A 23,234-nucleotide genomic window follows, 5' to 3' on the forward strand; every position below is an offset into this window, starting at 1 on the left:
AAATGATTGTGATCGCTGCTCCCGGTGTTGCTAGTCACAGACAAACATTGCAGTTGATGATCTTTGAAATAATTTTTCAAGGGCAAAGCCTAATGCAGGAGTGCATAATGATTAGTATTATATCACAACTGCATCATATTACTCAATTGTATGCTTATTATGCGCTTGAAGTCCATCATAGAAGTATCCATTATTAGTGCGGAGTCTAGTATGCGTAATGTTAGTTAAAGTTCATCCGATCATTGGAATGTGTTGCAGCTGCTTAAGGGAGACTTGCATACAATTTGACTGGTTTGTTGCTCCACAACAATCTGACTTGATAAAATAATGGTAACAGTGTTTGGTGGCACCTCATTCAGCTACTTTTGTGTACTGCTGCATAGTAATTAAAAAAAAAAATCAATTGATATTGAATTGATAATTGTACCATAGTGAAGTCTTTGCATTAATTCAAACTAATGAAGTGTTTGCAAATCCATAATGTTGTGGGTCTGATCATTAGATTAATTACCCCAATCAGGTTATTGTATTTCAATTAGGCCGAGTACAGTGTTTTTGTTTTCATTATTCGACAAGCAAAATAAATGTGGCACAAAAATGAGACACACAGGACCACACATGTGAGTATGAATATAAAAAATACAAAGTCTTTATGATATAAGTCCGTCATCAATAATAAGGGAATGACAAGATAGTGATTCAAATATTTTTGATAAGAGAAAAAAGACAAGTTATGAAAAAGTAAGCCCCAACAAAGAACAGCGAATAATTACAGAGACACACAAAGGAAGGCAGGCAGAAGAAAAGTCTGTGGGAAAATGCCACATAAATAATGGTAATGAGACTGCAGGTCGCGGTGATGCGCTCTCTTTACCACTAAGGACTCATAATAGAGTCGTTTTTCTCTCTCCATTCAGTCAGAAAATGGCTCTAAAAAGTTAGGGAGGCCATTCTGACCTTCACAAAGCGCTTCATTTAGATAAGCATTGGTCTGAACCTGCAGCCAAATTAGGTCACTGCAGCCCACAGTGCATCACACTGGAAATCTCTGACTTCAGGACTTAAGGCAGGAAAGTGTCCCTTCGGGCTTAAGAATGCTGATATGCTTAATACAAACTTAGTTCCGGTAAAGTAATTTTCAAAAAGTCTATATTTAATATTCAGTTGTGGAAAGACAGACCTAAAGTACGCTTCAGTGTTTTAAAACAACGGTAAATAATTTCAGTTTTTGGGTGGCAAAACAGACTTTTAAAGACTGCGTTATCTCAATAAAAAAGCTTTAAAAAGGTTCCTATCAGCTTAACTTTCTGTCATCTTTGACATAAGATCTTCTCTACAGGTGGTATTGAATAGGCAATCTATTTGCTAACATCTATGGAAAGAAAGGTAGAAGTGGCATGGGCAGAAACCAAAGATTTTCACCATCAGTCATTTAAGTTTAAGTAAAATGCTAGCATTCCAAGGAAAAGGTTTTATTTTTATGGTAAATAGGCCTACCATTACATTTTTTTCTTAATTTTTGTATTAGCTTTGAACTAAGAGTATGTTTAGCTTCCAATGGAGAACATTTAGATGTTCCTAAGATAACTTACCCTTAACTTATAACCCTTTAATGCCTGACATAAAATAACACCTCCAAAAAATCTTTTTAAAGTATTGATTATATATATAGAATGAAAAACACTTAAAATTTTGTATTTAACAATTTCTGAATAATTATTTTTCCAATCATTAGGAATACAGTAGGTACGTTTATGTATTTTTCATTTAGTTGTTTATATTTTTGGTTTGTATAAAATCTCTTATTTCCTGTGTTGATTATAGGGGTGGTTCAGAGGTCTCAGAAAATATGATACATCCAGCATTGTAGGGTTAAAGTAGCAATGAATTACAAGCTTTGCAATAAAGCAATTATCCAGTTACCTCATATCTTGCCATCTGTAGTTTTAAATGAATTAACCTGTGAACAGTTGAGGGACTGAGTTTATAGCTTGGCATTTCCACAAATGATTCCTACATGATAAGTGGCACGGGTTTACTTTGTACAGTAACGCACGGGCTTTTGCATGTGGTATTGATTTTGAAGGATGTTTGGGAATTTGTAAGAATACATGCAACAGAAATTCAAATTCAGTGACTGACAGCAACTGAGTCACAAACCGGTACCAGTTCTGGGAACTGACTCCCAAAGGCGTTTTGTGGAAAACTGATTCTTTGGAGTAAAGGTCCCAACAAAGTTTTAAAAACAAGCAACCACCTGCTTATGTACAGCACGCTGTTCAGGAAATGAGCTATAAACAATAACATGGGGTATCAGAGTGGTGGGGTCCCTGTGACAAAATCTTTTCATTGTTAAGATTAATGATTTTAGGTTTTATTTAGGTTTTTTAAATACCTGACATGATTCTGCGATTCCTTTTGCCTTCATCAGAGTCACAAGATGGTGTGTGACCCGCAATTTATCAGCTGATGTCTTGTCATTGTTGTCGCCACTGACATCTGTATCAGTTGCAGCAATGATCTAGGCAATGTTCCCAGGTGACTCAAGCAGAGAAAGCTCATGTGAGCTGGGTGACCCTCATATAAAATCTGCACAAATATTAGTTTCAATTTCATTGGAAGAAATATTTGCTTATTTTTAGGAAGTGTCGCCTAGCTCCTGTTGTCATCTGACCCTGCTATTGGTAAAACCAAGCCACAGTAACTTTGGACTCTCATCCCAGTCGTTTTACGGAGTATCGCTTTACAGCACAATGTCGCACATCGAAGATGATGAAGCTGGCTCACAGAGCTACCGTGGCGAGGTAAGAAAGTAATGACGGAAGAAACCAAACAAAGGTTAAACAAGAGTAAATCTCGGACACAACCTAAATTGCGAAAGTTCCTCTGTGAGGCTTTAATGTTTCAATGTTGAAATATCTGTCAAGATAAAATGGTGTATGTACTCAAGCAGATGCAACAGTTTTTATATTGAAATACAGTGGATATAAAAAAAGCATGTGAGCCCCTTAAAATGAACCGTTTCTGTGCATTTAATCGCTTTAAAAGTGACCTGGGGCCTCATTTAAAATGGACTTCGTAGAATTCATACTAAAAGTGCACGTACACCCAAAGGCCGAAAATGCCGGGCGCAAAAAAAAATCTGGATCACTAAAACCATGTGCACGCACACCTGCACGCAATGTTCGCTTTAGAAATCACAGTCCAGCTGGAAGGTTGCTCAGCTGAATCCGCCTCATATCCCGCCTTTACACGCCCGCTTCATACCAAAAATGGTATGTTTTTGCATATGAATGAGCCTGCTGAGCATGCGCAGTGGCTTCCTGCAGCCTGTTTGGCTTCAGGATGAATGAGAAGTATCCAGCCACCGTCCCACTGAATTTCACTGAGATCTGAGATCGAGATGTTGAGGATGATGTGGAGGACAGGAAAACGCCATTATTTTGTGGTCACAGTAAAAGTAGAAAAATAAATAGTATAAAATAAAGCGAGTGAGTGGCAGCACGCCGTTGCTGCGCTAAACGCCGTGAGTGCCCCGGCGCAACAGGGGGGGACATGTCCCCCCGTCTTTTCAAAATCATGTTTTTGTCCCCCCCACTTTTTACAGTTTAAAAACTAACGGTAGGATCAGCTGTTAATTGCAAATCATCGACACACCCTGTGCGAAGACGATGCGAGAACGGCCCGGCAGCCCCACACCCCCTCCTACCCTCCCCTCTCCCCTCAGTGCTGCTCAGGGCTGATTTATTGTTCCGCGGTCACCAACGCAGAGCCTACGGCGTAGGTGCACGTCACCGCGTACCCTACGCCGTAGGCTCTGCGTCGTTTTAACGCGGAACCATAATTTAGGCTTACACCCGCACCTAAAGGTTTCACGCACGCGTAAAACTCATTATATATATATATAAAAAAATCTGTGTCCCTTTAGGGAAGAAATGAGGGGCTCCGTGGAGCCCCTAAACGCTATACGAAGCCCCTCATTTGTTCTGTCCTAAAGCGGTGGGTGAAGGAGGTTCCCGGCGTGTCACCGCGGCTGCTGCAGCACCAGAGTCCTGACTGACGCTGGGCTTCACACACAGAGGGAAACGATCAGCGCTATTTTATTATAAGTCTGATATATGTTGTGATATGTGATGACATTATTAGGAGTATGACATGAATCTGGCTTCATTTCACCACCTCACAGCCTGTGTCGCCAGTTCCCCGTGTCTTAAGTAAATTCTTACGGGAGGGTCTGGGTTGCCGTAAAGATAAGCAGATTTTTCGGTTAGTTTTTTCTTTTTAGATCCTAGCCTTTGCGTACAAGGCGGCTTCCGCATCTTTCAAGCCCTTTTTCTGCGCAAGCAAGCTTTATAGATTAGGCCCCAGATCTTTATCTAAGTCGCAATAACAGACAAACACAATGTACTTCAGCTGATTACAGATAATTATGATTAATTGTATGTATTATTTTATGTATCACTGAACACATTCATTTAACATTAACTCTGCTGAGAGAAAAAAATAAGTGAACCCATAAACCAACAAACAATTATTCCTTGTTTGCTGATATGCGCCTATTTGTTAATAAAGAATGGCTGACGGTACATGAGAGAACTATAACTTCGCACTTTGTTTGCTCATACGACCTCGGTCCCTTCGTGGCCGCCACCTCCTGCAAGTGGAAGTAAGAGTCCCAACAGCACTTTCAAGTCCAGACTCTGGTCAGACACTAAAACTTCCACAAACAGTCACATTTGTTGTTTGGGAGCAGTAGTCAAAAATTCAACTCCACTTCACCTGATGACATTTGCCATTAGTAAATTAAATTGGTGCATTTTATTACCGTCCATCCAAAAGTCACTGATTTTGACAAATCTTTAATGCCATTCATTCAATCTTCCGGGGTATCAGTGCATCTCAATTATTGGGGTATGATGTTACAAAGGCTCACGCATTCTCCTTGTTTTCATCCGTTTCACATTTTGGCTTCTGTGGCTTCAGAGAAATTCCAGAGCGACCACCCACCCCGTTCTCTTCCAAAATAAACCAGACAATATTTGTTGAGACATGCAGAAATCTTTTAGGTTCAAAGCGTGCTTTGTCCTTTGTTCCCCTCTGAGATAATGTGAGAGCAATTCAATTTCCCCACTGTACAATTTGATTTAGACAAATGTCTTATTTGGACTGAAGGGGCCATGTGACTAAACTCATGTCCAAAGGCCCTCTTCCTGCACAGCTGACTTGTGTTCTCACTTATCAGATAAAAAACAGCAGGCGCACAAGAGGACAAACTCACAGAAGCATGAGTGCATCCATGCGCGAAGTGCTGCTAGGCTTTTGCTCTGCGCACACATATTCACACATATTCACACATACTGCCTTCAGCCAATTCAACTTCTTAGCTTACCCGAGTTTTATGTGTGCAGATTTATCGCCTGCTATTAAAATATATTTGATTTTGACCAGGATGGCTCTCCACTGTTCCTTTCCTTGGAACAAGTCCAACCTACCTTTTATGACCACTTGCTTTAACCTTCTCCCCTGCCTATAAAACACCAGCAGCTTCTTCCACCTTTGCCAGACCTTCTCCTCCTCCTTCCTCTGCTTCTCTGCTTCTGTATCTCTCCATATATTTCCAGTTCATCTATTCTACCTGTGTAGGTTGTATATGCATTTCTCCTCCTCTCATCTTTGCCCTCATCATTCCCCTCTAACTTCTCCACTCCACAGATATCCTCAATGTCCCTCAGCAGTCTTTTCTTAATCGTCTTTTTCCTTCCTGAATGTTTGATTCCTGAGTTTTTTTCTGACAGGTTGAGACTGGATGAATGAAGGACAATCCTGAAGAATCTGTGCTTAACTACTCTCAGCTGGTCAGGATTTATAATAAGCTTTCAAGGGGCTACTCAGAGAAACCAGTTGTGGCCAGTTTTCTTGAAGCAGGCTCTGTAGTCTAACACTATCAATAGCTAATGAACTGCTAAATGCTAAATCATTAGCCAGATCTTAGATTTAATGTTAAAGCTGTCCTAACTACACCAAAGATACCAACTGAAGAAAGAGCATGCTTAAGAATACAATCATGTGTCATTCTTTATATTTCCCCACCGTGTCCTTTTAGGCTCACAACAGAAATATCTTCTATTCTCAGCACAATGCTGCCTGAAGTCACAGCAGGAGATGACAAATGGAGCATTGTGAAGTTTCCAAACTGAGGCAAGCTCTCACACAAAGGTGGAAGTTCAAATGAACTTTAGCAATTTTCACACAGAGGGTCCCCCTGTAGGTGTGGAGGTTAAGTGCTTTTGTTTAGTCTCTTGCTTGGTCACTTTCTCGTTTTCTTTTTCACCGTTACCTTCTTGAGTGTCTTCGCCACCGCCGTCCACCGTGAGCTGGTTTCATCGTTTGTGAAACATAAAACCATGTGGGAAAGGGACAGCATCCGTCAAAAGTTAGGGAGCTTTCAATTTCTGTTCAATCAACAGTTGTCATGCCGTTAGCGCCACCCAATTACTATCGATGTGGGGATGAACTGCATATATTGTAAGGGTTGAATTATATATGTTATATGTTATTGCTGATGTGTTTGTACTTGTGTTTAATCTTTTTTACTAGGTACTAGCCTATTATTTCTGGCAGGGGGACTGCCAATGTAAACTAGCTACAATTTTGGCTACAATTGGGTACATTTACATTTTATTTTATTAAATGTTTCTTAATGTACGTTGTCCCTCTCTAACAAATAAAAATAAACTGAAACTGAACTAAACTAAACTGAGGGCGGGGTAGTTTCACGGTATGCAGATTATTTATTTAGCGAAAATGAAGAGCTTTTATTGGTTGATTGTGGTATGATGACGGCACATCAGAAGCACCATCAATCCAGCGATAAAGCAACACTGCTGTAATGAAGTCCTGATAACCATTCCTAGTTATGATGCAAATATTTGATAAGTCTGATAATTCATAATATTATTGATAATAATAATACATTAAAAGGACAAAGGTCTACCATAACAATTTACAATTTTGGAAATATTATATGTATATATATTTATTTTCAATTTTACAAGCAGTACTTTCTGTGATTTCTTTCTTGTACATTGTGCTCTCTTTCTTTCCGGTTTTGTTGAGCGCAGGCCGTGTTAATGGAAGAGAGACCCTGTAAACTATTTGTTCAGAAACAGCCCCAGGAAGTGTGATCCTCCATACAGCCGAGCACTCAGTTCTGCCCGACATGTAGCCAACAAGCAAAGTGTGCTGGTCATGCATGGGTCAGTTTGTGTAATCCATGTGTGAGTTTACAACGCCTTTTTTGTCTGCCTTTCTCCCATGTTTGATGGTCATTTTTGAAAATATGTGTCATTGTGCTCTCCGTCATCTCCGTAGAACTGGCCCTCTCTTTGCTCTGTTTCACGTCTTTCCCTCAGCTGTTTCTCTGTCCAACCTCAGCCCTATGTAATTCCCCCTGGTTCATCACCAGTTAAATGTCCTCTCACTCACGTTACTCTTTGCTGTCTTTTCTTTGTGCATGTTTGTTGAAGATTAGATTTTCTTTTGATCTTTCTCTCTTCTACACACCTGCTGGAGCTACATGCTTGGAAGTTAATGAAGGATGGGTAAATTCACGGGAGGATAAAGACGGCCGTGTCGGTGTAAATGAAAACAGCCAATACTGATGTTGGTCCAGAGCCATTTTAGTCAATTAATGAACAGAGTCTTAGCTGAAAAGCACACTTTGAATTAGCTGGAGGTTTTGCATTATTAGTTAAACACACAAAGAATCACTTAGAGCCAGAGGCCTTCTCCATCTGAAAATTGACTCTTACACAAGTCGCACTACTTCACAGTCGTATCCCTGTTTGGGTCCAGTCTCTATCAGATACAACTCTGCTCACACACAAAACACACACTGATATGCGCAAGGAAAAAAGCCATATTCACGGTCTTTGATTCAGAAATGGGAAAAGAAGAAAGTGTCTTACAAGCTACAGGATATGGTTCAGACTAAATACGGCGCGTGCATCGACTTTGTGAAACATTACAAACGCAGTATTTTGAACCTCAAAATTGCACATAAAATAATGCTAAGTGTAGCAAACTGAAATGATCGATTTGTGAAGACTGTAAATTATGATGCATGCTACAGATACAGGCTTCAAAAGAATGTTCTGCAAATCTCCCAGAAATATGCAGCTAATTCAGTTACCTTAGTCGAAGGACATAAAAAACAGACCCTGATAATAAAGTATGACTGGTGCTCACTGATTAGTTTTACAGTCTTCAAATCAAAACAAAATAATGTTTCAACATCACTGTGTTTTCATCACAGACATGGTAATTTTTTTCTTTTGTAATTTCTTTTTTGTTTTACTTAAATAACTTCTTTGTATAAAAACCTGTTTAATGTCTGATAAATATTTAAAGTGGCCAAATTATACTTTAAGCATTATAATTAACTGACGTGAGCACAAGCTCAAGAAAAGAGTCACGCAGGCAATGAAGTATTGCTGAGCACAAAAAGGAGATTAAGCTCTGCTGGAGCAGAGAACACCTCTGCATGGAGCCTTTTCTTGTAGCATCAATTCTTGATGACATCACAGAGTGGAATTTTCTTGTATAGTTATCTTCCACAAGAACGAGAGCTTCCACAGTCAATTTAAAAGTGGAAGGTCACAACTATTCAACAAGGATCGAGTGAGTTTTCATGCCACATCTCCTGGCTTTTCTTTCTAAATACTTTGCTTTTGTTTCCAAGATTTCTCCAAAGAAATGTGTTATTGGCTGTGAGTGAAAGTTGGCCAGCCACGGTTGCATGGAAGCACTTTGTTCCCCCAGAACAGCGACTAGGCAAATGTATTTGTTCTTTCACAACAGCTCGCAGAGGACGGTTTTATCAACAAGGACATATACGCCGGTGGATCTGCAGAAAGACTAAAGCTGAGGGCTGGAGGTGAGACATCACTCCTGACTCTCCGTTTCAAGTTCTTTTAAAATGCTAAAGCTGAGGTGGCGAGTGGCATGTGTCAAAAGCCATGTTTTGTGACTAAAAAAAAACATTTTACCACACTCTCAGCAGTAAAAAAAAAACAGACATATATTCAGATGTATATACACACACTCACCTGCCACTTTATTTAGCACACCTGGTGGTGAGCGTATACATTCATACCGTAAAGTTAACGCCTGAGAGATGACGTCCTTGAATGTTACACAACAGCAGGAAATGACCTTTAGTTTCACACATTCATGAACCATTAACTCTGCTCACCAACGAGTCTGCAGGACTTTAACAAATCCCAAAATACTTTAGGTAAATCTGCTTGTTTTTTGGATGAGCCTACTGTGATTCTTAATCTCTGTTGTTCAGAAAGAATTGCAAGTTTTTGGATTTCTTAGCAAAGCTGCTAAAAAATTGCAAAGCTGATGATGGAAAATGAGCATAATATGGCCATTTTAAGATTTGCTTTGTATTTTTAACATAATTAGTTTGCCTTCCAAGTCAAGCAGTTTACAAGAAAATTACCCTGCAAACAACTAAAAAAGAGAAGCCGAGCCATTTACTGTACATATTTTCTTCAAATTCACATGATCATCCAGCAGCAGCTGGTAGCTGAGACCTTTTTCCAGACTCCAGGGGCCTCATGTACTAAGAGTGCGTGGATTTCAACGTGAATCCGTGCGTGGAATTAACAAGACCGCAAAAATTCATATGTACAAAGCTGTGCGTTCGCCCAAATCCACGCAGGTTTCTCTGTACATCCCAATCAGCGTGGATTTGAGCGCACATGCGGGAGCACAACACTCCGCCTTGTCTCCTCCCTCAAATATATGTTTGAATATGATATGAAGATAATTATCCATTAAAAACCGCTCATCCTAACAAGAAAATGCTCTGAGCTGGAATAAATAATTCATTTTGGGGCATTTAGGGGTGTCGGACTCCAGTCCTCAAGGGCCGGTGTCCCTGCAGGTTTTAGATGTTTCCCTGCTTCATTGCACCATGATACAAGTGACTGTGTCATCAACAGAACTATCCAGACTTTGATGACAAGTTGGTGATGATGATTAATTAGAATCAGGTGTGTTAAAGCAGGGAAACATCTAAAACATGCAGGACACCGGCCCTTCTGGGATTCAGTTTGACACCTAAATTATGGTGTTCTTTGCTTTGCGTTGCGTTCGGTGAAGAGTTGTGGTTTTATTATGATCGTACGGGTTTGTTAATGTTTATGGGCAGCGTTAGTGCATCATTACACTCTGCTTTTCTTGTTTGTATTTTAAGAACCGACACCAGAATTTTTGGTGGATGAAAAACAGCTCCTCGTTGTTTATTGTCATGCATATTATATACTAACGGATTAAGACCAATGTACACTTTTAAATAGTCTTACACATTATGGATGTCCGCGATCACCCCTCTCATAAGTATAACAATGTGAACAAAATACATTTATATTTAAAACATGAAGCATTACGATCTGATTCCTCCGCTGCAGAAATAAAGACAATTTGTGCCGACGGGATTATCGAGGTGCAAACGTGAGAAATAAAGAGCAAAGTCGCTGTAACTCGGAGTGTTGCATCCGCAGGAGGAGAGACAGGTGTCGTGCCAAAAAGTGATTGAAGGCCAAATACAGTTAATGAAAGGTTGTTTCTGCCTAAATATGACTTGATCTCATTCTTGAGCTTCATAATCTGAAATCTGACTGTTTAGCGCTCTCGCTCAACCGGCTGCTGTGCGCGCTCCCGCGGCCACAAATCAGAAGAAATCAGATTCTGGCAGGCAATCACTTTTTGGCACAACGCGGTTTTTGCTTCAAAATTAATTTTAATGTAGCCTATTTCTGTCCAGACACAGTTATGGGATGTTTAGGATCTGGCTTTTATCAGTAGTCCTCCCATACGGTCGTCATGACGACAGACAGATGTCCGACCTGCAGCCCCAGCTGAAGCATCATGTTGGTCTGAACCGGAGCAGCTGGTCCAGTTCAGGGCAGAGATCCAGAAGATCCTCTTGGTACCTGAACCAGCTGATGGTCCAGTCTTAGTCCTGGACCAGCAGGTCCAGACTAAACCAGCTGATGGTTCAGTTTTAGTCCTGGACCAGCAGATCAGTTTGGTCCCTGAAGACTCGCTCCTGATCCTGCCATCAGCAGGTTCCTCTAACGGAGCCAAAGCTCCATCGGGATTTGCAGGTTCCATCGTTGAGCTCCTTTAGTTGTTTGTTCAGATCATGTGGTTGATTGTGAGATTGTTGCAGCTCCACTCTTGTGTAATTTATCTGGTGATGTGGGGACTGTCATGTCCTTCACGTGGTCGTGAATTTATTGTTGACGTCATGTTTCCTCATATTCTGCACTTCACTGCATCACCAGTGAGTGTCGCCAACGGACAAAACCTCAGAAAAGTGCGTACGCCAGCCTTGGTGTGTGAGTGAAGGACCGCAGCTTTCTACGTTCACGTCATTCTTTGTACATCCGACCGTGAGCGTTGAAAGTGGCGTACGCACGTTTTTTGTGCGCCGCACTCTTAGTACATGAGGCCCCAGGTTTTTTTCTGTAACAACAGACGAGTTGGCTTTTTTTTCCCAAACACCAACTGTATGGCAAGTGAGCTTGACATAAAAAGATAGAGGTCATGAAATAAAATGTAGGCAATGTCGTGGCCTCCATCTTTCTGTGCAGTTGATGAATCAAACGTGTGATGGAAGCAGGAGGTGGCTATTCAACTCCTGGACGGCTACAAAAATGCCGAGCAAATTCAAAAGCTGAAAAGCTGTTTCCTTTGCTCTTGTGGAAAGAGCGAAAGGCCACTTGGCAGCTTAATCAGGCTGTAAACACCTCAGTGAAATTTAGTGTATTACGATCAAAAGGTTGCTCTGGTGAATGTGTTAGCAAGCAGCTGCTTGTTTTCACATCTGCCAGATAAGCAGCAGAAGTAGAACTGGCAGTCATGTTTCTGGACATTTGCAAGTCTAAAACTCACTTTTCTTTCCCTGTTCAGGCTGTTCAACTGCAGAACTGTCAACTATGTTCGCAGGTAAACCATCACAATGAAGCTGAATGCCAAACGTTGAGTTGAAAAATGCGCAAAAAAATACAGCCATGTAGCTTAATCAATACTAGTGACTCCTTTCACATTCACGTTCAGTAACAGTGCACTAATAAGATGAGAAATATAAATCAAAGCAATCACTGGCAAGAAAAAGGAACCCCTATGAATTAACTGGATTTCTGCAATAAATTGCCATAAAATATAGTTTCCTCTTCAACTTAGTCACAATGACAAGCCGATGGGAGTCAGATTATAACTTAAACAATTCTCAATAAATTGTTTACTTTCTTGAACAGTTAAGTACTCTAACTACTCTTCATATAAGAGGGTACCCAGCCAAGATCCCTATAAATACATTATTCAGAATCCTCAGTGAGCTAAAGGAGAACCCACCGCTAACAGCTAAAGGCTTAAAAGACATGACTTGAACTGGCAGACATATCCACTGATGAGTCTGCCATATCAGACATACAGGCCAGCGTCTTTCAGAAATACCACTGCGAAAAAAACTAAACAAAAAGGGCAGCCAACTAACTTAAAAACTTTCACCCAAATGGAGAAGCATGGTGGAGAAAGCATCATGATTTGGGCTTGCTTCCAGGATATTGTCAGGGGAGCTGTCCACCGGCTGAAGCCAAGCACAAACTAGATGATACAGAAGGACTAACTACTTTAGTAAACCCATCACACAAATCTGCTGTTCGGAGTTGCTCAGTCAGAGCCAAGACCTTAATCCCAAAGAAATACTGTGGATTGACTTCAAGAGAGCCGTTCACACCGAATATCTGAAGAAGTTCTGTGAGAATACTAAATGTGGCAATGCGCCAATGTCATATTTAATGACATGAGTTTCAGCTTGTCTTGCATCATGACTAGTTTTGTGTTGTTAAGCAACTAAACCATTACATATGGATGTCATACAAAGTACAAGGTGATGCCTTTTATGTTTATGCTTATATCTAAATGTTTCAATCAAGAAAAAAAATGGGTGTTTGGTCAATTGTAGGCTTTGCATATGAAGTTAATCTTCCTTTTGCTCTAGCAAGGATTTTTTATTTCCAACTGTCAAAAATGCAGATGATGCTCAGATCTGATCCAAGTTACTGGAAATGCTTGCTTGAAGTCACTGCACCCAACAGAGGTTCAAACAGCTATTAAATCTTAAACTTCACAAAGAAATGATCATTGTTTGCATCTACCATTCCGACTTTGGTGAAGATGGAGTATTAACACAGAAAACCAGTTAATTCCACATTTCTTCGTCAGTTAAACGCATATAATTGATCAAATAATAAGCAAATCGGATGTACTGTATTAAAGCATATTGAAAAAAAATATCTATAAATGTGAACGTATCTATTGTTTTGAACTGATGGAATTTTTCCTTCAAACATATTGCATGCTCCATTTTCAGAGTGACAAATTTCCTCAACTCTTCCAGAGCGAACCAAACATATTCAAGCCTGCGGTTCATTGTGTCTGATTATTATAGGAAAATACAGATTCAGTAGAGAAGACGGCAAGTTCAGGGAAAATAGGAATATTAAAAATATGTGGAGTTAGATAGAGCAGAGGAGGTGGAGACAGAAAAGGATGAGGTGAGTAATCTTACCATCGTCTCCTGATCCTGAGCCAGCATCTGCAGAAGAGAACAAACACAGTTATTAACCGCAGGCTCGCGTAGTCACAGACATTAGCTGAATAAGCATGTCTGTATATGTAAGCGTGCGTCTGCTTGAATATATGCCTCTTGTGGTTGCATGTGCGAAGGAGAGAAAGACACTTTGTGTTACTGTGGGTGTGGTTGAGCGAGATGAGATTTCTCTAAAGATAGAGCGGAAAGTAATACTGAGAGTCAGATTTAAAAACAGGAAAAAACAGGAGGATAATGGGGAGATGGAGGATGGATTAAGGCTTTTGAGCATTGTGCATCTTCCCCCATTTCGTGGCGGCTGTGGTGGAACTGTGGGAAGACGCACTGTTTCCAGTTGCAATTCTGTTTGTGTGTCAGCGAATCCTTTTTCATGGCTCTCCCACTGAATCTGTGTAAAGCCCCCTCAAACACAGCGAGCTTACGAAACTGTTCAACAATACAGCTGTGAAAGGGATACTCACGAGCACTCCGAAGCTCCATGTAACTCGATCTGGCACATAAAGTGATCTGCTAAAATGCAAAGAGCAGGAGAGCAGGCGCGTGTGGGCCCTCAGAGGACAGTAGGGGGATAATAGCTCAGCTCCACAGAAATACCCATGTGAGATGGGTTTATAAGAATAGGTGCCCAAAGTGGGGCCATCTCAGCCCTGTAACACATGGAATATGAGCAGATATCTGACACTGATACATTTGTGGCGTATGGTTTGGATCAATAAAATCCATTTTCACCAACAATATGGCTTCGCTGTGGCAAATTTTTGCGTCCACTGCAGCAGATGGTCAGACGTGTCTGGGGAAAGCAACGCTTCAAAAAAGCCATTTAAAGCCGGAATCCTGTCAACGCGGCCAAGCTACTTCTGAAATAATGGTTCAGTGAGACTCCAGGCAAATTGTACTTTTTCTTGATGCTGCTTGACTGACATTTCCAGTTGAGCAAAACTTAGCACCCCCTGTTATGATACAAAGTGGGGGTTTTTCTTTGTGTAAAAAAATATATAAAATCATCTGGTCATGGCAACAGCTTTGACCACTTCTCATTATAAATGAAAAAAAAAAAAATCCCAAAGCAGCAGCAGAGCAGTAACTTGCAGATCCGGTTTAAGCAATCACTACTTGAAGTAGTCATTTCCTTGATGACATTCTCAGTCACTCACATCATTTTGGAAGACTTTTAGCCCATTCACCACGATGGCCATCCCATAACCTTTTTTTCCTTTCAGCCATTCCTGTGTCGATCGCTGGTGCGCTTTGGAACCTTGTCATATACGGTTTTGAACAAGGAAGAAACACAGCCTCATATTTGCTTTCAATATTAGGAAAATAATGTCTTCTAGTCCTGATAGAACTCTCAGAGCTGCAGGACGGACCTGCTATCAGGGAACCAACTTCCAGTTTGGGTTAAGTAGGCTGACACCACCTCCACCTTTAAAACCAAACTTAAAAGGTTTCTGTTTCGTAAAGCCCATAGTTAATGTAAACTGTAGTGTGTTCGGGCCAGTAGTCATAGCTACAGCTATAGGACAAGGCTAAAGCAGTTCGTCTTAAACATAGCTTTGTTGTAGATATGCTGCCATAGGCCTACGCTACAGGGGGACACCAATATGATCCACTGAGCGGCTTCTCCTTCACCCCTCTTTCTCCTTTTTCTTCAGATCAACCCTCAGTTATTAATTAGAAGTATCTCATAACCATAATTGTTCTCCATTGTTATTGTAGTTTGCTGTGCTGGTCTGCCCCCTGTTTTTCTATTTTGTTTATGTTTGCAGGCCAGAGCTTCAGGAGCTGCATGCTGCCCTGCAGTCCCCCCCTCTGGTCATCTCAGTGTCTGCTGTTTACACCTGTTTATATAGTCATCTCAGTTATGCGGTCGATGTACCGGACCGTCGTGGTGAAGAGGGAGCTGAGTCGAAAGGCGAAGCTCTCGATTTACCGGTCAATCTACGCACCTACCCTCACCTATGGTCATGAACTTTGGGTAGTGACCGAAAGGACGAGATCGCAGATACAAGCGGCCGAGATGAGTTTCCTCCGCAGGGTGGCTGGACGCTCCCTTAGAGATAGGGTGAGGAGTTCGGTCACCCGGGAGGAGCTCGGAGTCGAGCCGCTGCTCCTTCACATTGAGAGGAGTCAGCTGAGGTGGCTTGGGCATCTGTACCGGATCCTCCTGGACGCCTCCCTAGGGAGGTGTTCCAGGCATGTCCCTCCTCCCTAGGGAGGTGTTCCAGGCATGTCCCACCGGGAGGAGACCCCGGGGAAGACCCAGGACACGCTGGAGAGACTATGTCTCTCGGCTGGCCTGGGAACGCCTCGGACTCTCCTCGGAAGAGCTGGAGGAAGTGTCTGGGGTGAAGGAAGTCTGGGCATCTCTGTTGAGACTGCTGCCCCCACGACCCGGGAACGGATAAGCGGCGGGTGGATGGATGGATGGATGGATGGATGGATGGATGGATGGATATATAGTCGTCTCTGTAGTACACAAACCAACTATGAATCAGTCATATGTACATACAACTCTTAGTTCTCCAGCTAACAAATAAAGATGAATATATTTTGTTGTATTTTGTCTTATATTGATGATACATTTGTGCCTCTGTTCTTCCTCCTCTGTTCTGTCTCCCTTTTCCTGCTCTACCCAGCTGGCCTTCAGCAGGAAGCTTCCCCATTTCAGCCAGGCCCTGCTCAAGGTTTCTTATAAAATTAAATGCGTTTTTCTTGCCACTGTTTGGTTTAAGGTTTTTCTACAACTAGGAGAGCTTTTTTAATTGCCATTGTTTTTTTTATTATTTGCCCGGGGTCATGTTCTGGGTCCCTGCAAAGCATCTAGAGACAATTTGTATTGCAATAGACACCATATAAATACATCTGGATTGAATTTGATTGAATTAGCCTCTAGAGTGCTCTGGTATACACATGCGTTTATGGTTCAATGACAGTAAGAAGCCCAAGTTCTGTCCTAAATCATCGCTCCTGTACTGCCATGCTGACATGACAGTGTTTGAAAAATGGTTTCCTAAATTGATGTCCAGCGATTACCGCTACTAAGTCCATTGCTCATGTCTTCCGCTCATGACTTTATGTAACACACACCTGAATGCACCACACCTGCAACCTACCAAAACATCTGGTTTTATGGAGGTCTGCACACCTGCAGGAGGTAAGTTCATCAGGTGCCAATGCTTAACGTTCCCTGGTTCAAACTTCCCCATTAAAACTTATAGTGCCAGTGAGGCGGTACTTAGTATTGCTCCCATGATTTACTATGAAAAACTAAACTACTACTGAAAATTGTTCATATTTTAATTATTGGATTGTGCTCATACGCAGTTGTTTGTTTAAAACCAAAGTGTATGGAATCGGAATAGGGGTGGATATAATAATTGTGAATATTCAAGTCCATTCATGTATTAACAGATTTTGGCCCTTAAGACACTGAGATCTGAGCGTGCTTTTCCACGTTCATAGAGTGGTCTGTGTTTTAAATTTATGAGAAATGTAAAACTAATCATGCTACATTGTGCAATTTCAACTGTTTTATGTATAAAATGTTAATAAAGCAGCTCAAATCAACACTGAACCACGGTGGCAGAATATTTTGCTACAATAAAGAGGCACTAGCTCAACTCCATCCTGACCAAGGAGAAGCAGCATAATATGTATATATGTATATATCAAAACACATCCTGTTCCTTCATGTTTCCACCTTTGTGAAGAAGGATTCACACTGCAGAAGTGAAATAGGGTCTTCAAAAAAGCACAGAATGAAAGGCCACCATGTGTCTCTATTAAATTAGAAGAATTTTACTGACCCTGAAGTATGTGGAACACTAAATGTGCAGTGCTTCATGAAAAGGTTTACCTTGAAGGATCAAGCTGAAGAAATCTGAGCAAAAGCTCTACAAAGGCAGATTTTGAATAGAAAAGGGCTGTTAAGAAAAACAGAACAAAATGGCAAGGAAGCTATGCAACAGCTTCGATTTGTACCTACTTGTCTGCCGAATGATGGGGCTGAGAGGGTGAAATATGAACAACAGAACTGATTGTGTACAGTGCCTTTTAACCTTATTTAGGTTCTACAAATACGTTAGGATGCCCCTGTCATTCACCCCTAGCAACAGTATTTGAAATAAACCATGTGACACTTTTTTTTTCTTCTATGAGCACCAACAAAAAAGGAATATCTGGAGAAATGTGAGAGTCAGTGTATTTTCCAAGGGCGCTGCAATCTGCAGAAAGGATGGGAATCAAACTGTTTAATTTTGATTGGAAAGAAAAGCACAAAGGGGGTTTTTCTCACCTCAAAGAGCTGCAGAGTCTGTACTAGCACATAAAATATAATCATTATCTACTGTGTCCTTGTCTTTAACTGTGGTTTTCCATCTTCTACAGTAAATATTTCAAGGTAAGGTTTGTAGGTGGCAATTACTGCCTCAAACTGCCTTCGACGAAATAAGGAAGCTGACAGGACCAGCTCCTCATAAAACTGAGAAGTCTAACTGGCGGGCCGTGGCACTGTTTTCGTGTCATCTAGCCATATCTAAGAAGGTGATCAAGGCATTCGGAGAAAAACAGTGCATGGCAGGTGAATCAATCAGATGTTAAACTGAATCATTCCCTAAAATCCTTTGCAAGTTATCAGGAAAACGCTGCACGTAGAAATGCAGCTCTGAGAGCAGACTGAAGCCACAATAAGTCAAGACAACTAGAGCTGCAAGTAATTCTGTATCTAAGGCCAATAAAGTCCATGTTAAGTCCCTATATATACAATTGTTAATTTTTTTTTAATCACTCATGAACTGCATGAGAGGCATCGCAGGAAAAGCTCTCATGTGCAAAACTACAGGTTATCTTCAAAGCTTCGATAGCTACAAAGTAAGGAGGTGGAAATATTATTAGGGCCCGAGCACCTTCAGTGCGAAGGCCCTATTGTATTTGCAGGAATTTTTATTATTATTAGGGCCCGAGCACTTGCAGTGCGAAGGCCCTATTGTATTTGCAGGAATTTTTAGGGCCCGAGCACCTTCAGTGCGAAGGCCCTATTGTATTTGCAGGAATTTTTATTATTATTATTATTATTAGGGCCCGAGCACCTTCAGAGCGAAGGCCCTATTGTATTTGCAGGAATTTTTATTATTATTATTAGGGCCCGAGCACCTTCAGAGCGAAGGCCCTATTGTATTTGCAGGAATTTTTATTATTATTATTATTATTATTATTTTCCTGACAAAGTGAAGGCCTTTTTGCCCCCCTTAACATGCCCAAAAAGTCACCAAATTTTGCACCCTAGTCAGGCCTGGCGAAAAATTTTATATTTAAAGGTTTGCATTAATGGGCGTGGCAAAATGGCTCAACAGCGCCCCCTTGAAAACTTTGTGCCATAAGCCCCACGATACGGTTTGACGTACATGCATGAAAATCGGTACACACCTGTATCATGGGACAACTTAAACAAAAGTCTCTTGGGGTCATGCCCGAAAGCGAACAGGATGTCGGCCATTTTGAATTAGTCGTGTCATTTTGGCGAAATTTATGCCATTCCTTCGAAAGTTAATTCAGCCCGAACCGTAACGTGCCCCCAAGTGTGTTATACATCAAAATGTGCGTCTCCATCCTGCGACAACACGCATTACTTTTCTCTTTCGAAAGTGTTACCGTGGCGACGCTAGACGCCAACAAGCGCACCCCCCCTTCATCTGATTGGTTCGACAGAAAAAACTTTGTGCCTCAAGCCCCATAATACGGTTTGACGTACATGAACGAAAATCGGTACACACCTGTATCATGTCGCAACTAAAAGAAAAGTCTCTTGGAGCCATGGCCGAAACCGAACAGGAAGTCGGCCATTTTGAACATTCTGAATTAATTGCGTAATTTTGGAGCAATATATTCCATTCCTTCGAGAGTTAATTCAGCCCGAACCGTATCGTGAACCCAGGTGTGTTATACATCAAAATATGTGTCTCCATCCTGCGACTACACGCATTACTTTTCTCTTTCGAAAGTGTTACCGTGGCGACGCTAGACGCCAACAAGCGCACCCCCCCTTCATCTGATTGGTCCATATTTGATAGTTCCCCAAAAGGCACCAAATTTGGCATGCAAGCCATGCCTGGCGATAAATTTGATATTTCATGGTTTGCATTAATGGGCGTGGCAAAATGGCTCAACAGCGCCCCCCGGAAAATTTTGTGCCTCAAGCCCCACAATACGGTTTGACGTACATGCACGAAAATCGGTACACACCTGTATCATGGCACAACTTAAAGAAAAGTCTCTTGGAGCCATGGCCGAAACCGAACAGGATGTCGGCCATTTTGAATAAATTGTGTCATTTTGGCAAAATTTATGCCATTCCTTCGAGAATTAATTCAGCCCGAACCGTAACGTGAACACAGATGTGTTATACATCAAAATATGTGTCTCCATCCTGCGACTACACGCATTACTTTTCTCTTTCGAAAGTGTTACCGTGGCGACGCTAGATGCCAACAAGCGCACCCCCCTTCATCTGATTGGTCCATATTTGATAGTTCCCCAAAAGTCACCAAATTTTGCATGCAAGACAGACTTGCCGATAAATTTGATATTTCATGGTTTGCATTAATGGGCGTGGCCTAACGGCTCAACAGCGCACTCTAGAATACTTTTCTCTGCCATGACTTTTGAATGGTTTGACATAGGAAGTCGTGGGTGGTGTCATGGGACTCTGTAATGAGTCCTTAAGCTTCGTTGGCCTTAATTAGCCCCGCCCCTTCTTCTGATTGGTTGTCCCGATTTTCTGCTATAACTTTGGAATGGTTTGACATAGAGAGTCGTGGGTGGTGTCATCAGATTATTTATGGACTCCTTGACCTTCATTGGCCTGAATTAGCCCCGCCCCTTCTTCTGATTTGTTGTCCCTTTATTCTGTTATAACTTTTTAATGGTTTGACATAGGAAGTCGTGGGTTGTGTCATGGGACTCTGTAATGAGTCCTTAAGCTTCGTTGGCCTTAATTAGCCCCGCCCCTTCTTCTGATTGGTTGTCCCGATTTTCTGCTATAACTTTGGAATGGTTTGACATAGAGAGTCCCTCTTCCTGATTCAAACGTCTGCTGGCCCCGCCCCCCGACCAATCAGTGGCGAGTAGGGTGATGACGGCCCCGCCCCCCGACCAATCAGTGGCGAGTAGGGTGATGACGGCCCCGCTCCCCGACCAATCAGCTCCCTGTAATATGGTGACATCAGAAATATTCCCGGCTCAGCCCGGTTACAACCTTGGCAGAATGGTTACAGAAAAAGTAATAAAAATAGTAGTGTTTTACTAATATTTATACCTTACAAATATTTAAAAAATTAGGAAAAAAAAGTTCCAGACATTTTATCGCTATGTTGGTCTCTCTTAAGCCAGTAAGTCGAAATGAAAGGGATAGCTGAGACATAGCTCAGCCACAGCATTGCGGTCTTTGGTGCCAGAAGTTGAGAGTTCGAGCCTGGCTGTACCCATGATGAAATTTTTTGTCAGCAATTTTTGTGTTTTTACATCAAAATGTGCGTCTCTGTCCTGCGACGACGCACATTACTTTTCTCTTTCAAAAGTGTTACCGTGGCGACGCTAGACGCGAAAAAGCACGCGTCCCCTTCATCTGATTGGTCCATATTTGATAGTTCTCCAAAAGTCACCAAATTTTGCATGCAAGCCAGACCTGGTGATAAATTTGATATTTCATGGTTTGCATTAATGGGCGTGGCCTAACGGCTCAACAGCGCCCCCTAGAATACTTTTCTCTGCCATAACTTTTGAATGGTTTGACATAAAGAGTCGTGGGTGGTGTCATGGGACTCGGTATTGAGTCCTTGACCATAATTGGCCTGAATTAGACCCGCCCCTTCTTCTGATTGGTTGTCCCGATTTTCTGCCATAACTTTTGAATGGTTTGACATAGAGAGTCGTGGGTGGTGTCATCAGACTCTGTATGGAGTCCTTGACCTTCATTGGCCTGAATTAGCCCCGCCCCTTCTTCTGATTGGTTGTTCCTTTTTTCTGCTATAACTTTTGAATGGTTTGACATAGAGAGTCGTGGGTGGTGTCATTTCTGATATGCTTATGGGGTCGGTGGACGTGAGTGCGAGGGCCCGTTCATCGCTGCTTGCAGCTTTAATTATTATTATTATTATTTTCCTGACAAAGTGAAGGCCTTTTTGCCCCCCTTAACATGCCCAAAAAGTCACCAAATTTTGCACCCTAGTCAGGCCTGGCGAAAAATTTGATATTTAAAGGTTTGCATTAATGGGCGTGGCAAAATGGCTCAACAGCGCCCCCTTGAAAACTTTGTGCCTCAAGCCCCACGATACGGTTTGACGTACATGCACGAAAATCGGTACACACCTGTATCATGGGACAACTTAAACAAAAGTCTCTTGGGGTCATGCCCGAAAGCGAACAGGATGTCGGCCATTTTGAATTAGTCGTGTCATTTTGGCGAAATTTATGCCATTCCTTCGAAAGTTAATTCAGCCCGAACCGTAACGTGCCCCCAAGTGTGTTATACATCAAAATGTGCGTCTCCATCCTGCGACAACACGCATTACTTTTCTCTTTCAAAAGCGTTACCGTGGCGGCGCTAGACGCCAAAAAGCGCGCCCACCCTTCATCTGATTGGTTCGACAGAAAAAACTTTGTGCCTCAAGCCCCATAATACGGTTTGACGTACATCAACGAAAATCGGTACACACCTGTATCATGTTGCAACTATAAGAAAAGTCTCTTGGCGCCATGGCCGAAACCGAACAGGAAGTTGGCCATTTTGAACATTCTGAATTAATTGCGTAATTTTGGAGCAATATATGCCATTCCTTCGAGAGTTAATTCAGCCCGAACTGTATCGTGAACCCAGATGTGTTATACATCAAAATATGTGTCTCCATCCTGCGACTACACGCATTACTTTTCTCTTTCAAAAGTGTTACCGTGGCGACGCTAGACGCCAACAAGCGCACCCCCCCTTCATCTGATTGGTCCATATTTGATAGTTCCCCAAAAGGCACCAAATTTGGCATGCAAGCCATGCCTGGCGATAAATTTGATATTTCATGGTTTGCATTAATGGGCGTGGCAAAATGGCTCAACAGCGCCCCCCGGAAAACTTTGTGCCTCAAGCCCCACAATACGGTTTGACGTACATGCACGAAAATCGGTACACACCTGTATCATGGCACAACTTAAAGAAAAGTCTCTTGGAGCCATGGCCGAAACCGAACAGGATGTCGGCCATTTTGAATAAATTGTGTCATTTTGGCGAAATTTATGCCATTCCTTCGGCAGTTAATTCAGCCCGAACCGTAACGTGCACCCAGGTGTGTTATACATCTAAATGTGCGTCTACATCCTGCGACACCACGCATTACTTTTCTCTTTCAAAAGTGTTACCGTGGCGACGCTAGACGCCAAAAGGCGCGCCCCCCCTTCATGTGATTGGTCCATATTTGATAGTTCTCCAAAAGTCACCAAATTTTGCATGCAAGCCAGACTTGGCGATAAATTTGATATTTCATGGTTTGCATTA

The 23,234-nt window shown here is 41.8% G+C and overlaps 1 protein-coding gene across 2 annotated transcripts in view; it reads right to left on the reverse strand.

The window, feature by feature from the left end:
* Positions 1 to 23,234, reverse strand: part of tmeff2a (transmembrane protein with EGF-like and two follistatin-like domains 2a) — a 199,467-nt gene that overhangs the window by 76,539 nt on the left and 99,694 nt on the right. For both annotated transcript variants that reach the window (XM_061723924.1, XM_061723923.1), the window contains exon 4: positions 13,652 to 13,678. In XM_061723924.1, coding sequence (XP_061579908.1) covers positions 13,652 to 13,678 — 27 coding nt within the window. The remainder of the gene's footprint in view (positions 1 to 13,651; positions 13,679 to 23,234) is intronic.

This window comes from Cololabis saira, chromosome 6 (assembly GCF_033807715.1).
Source record: "Cololabis saira isolate AMF1-May2022 chromosome 6, fColSai1.1, whole genome shotgun sequence".
Lineage (NCBI taxonomy): Eukaryota > Metazoa > Chordata > Actinopteri > Beloniformes > Belonidae > Cololabis > Cololabis saira.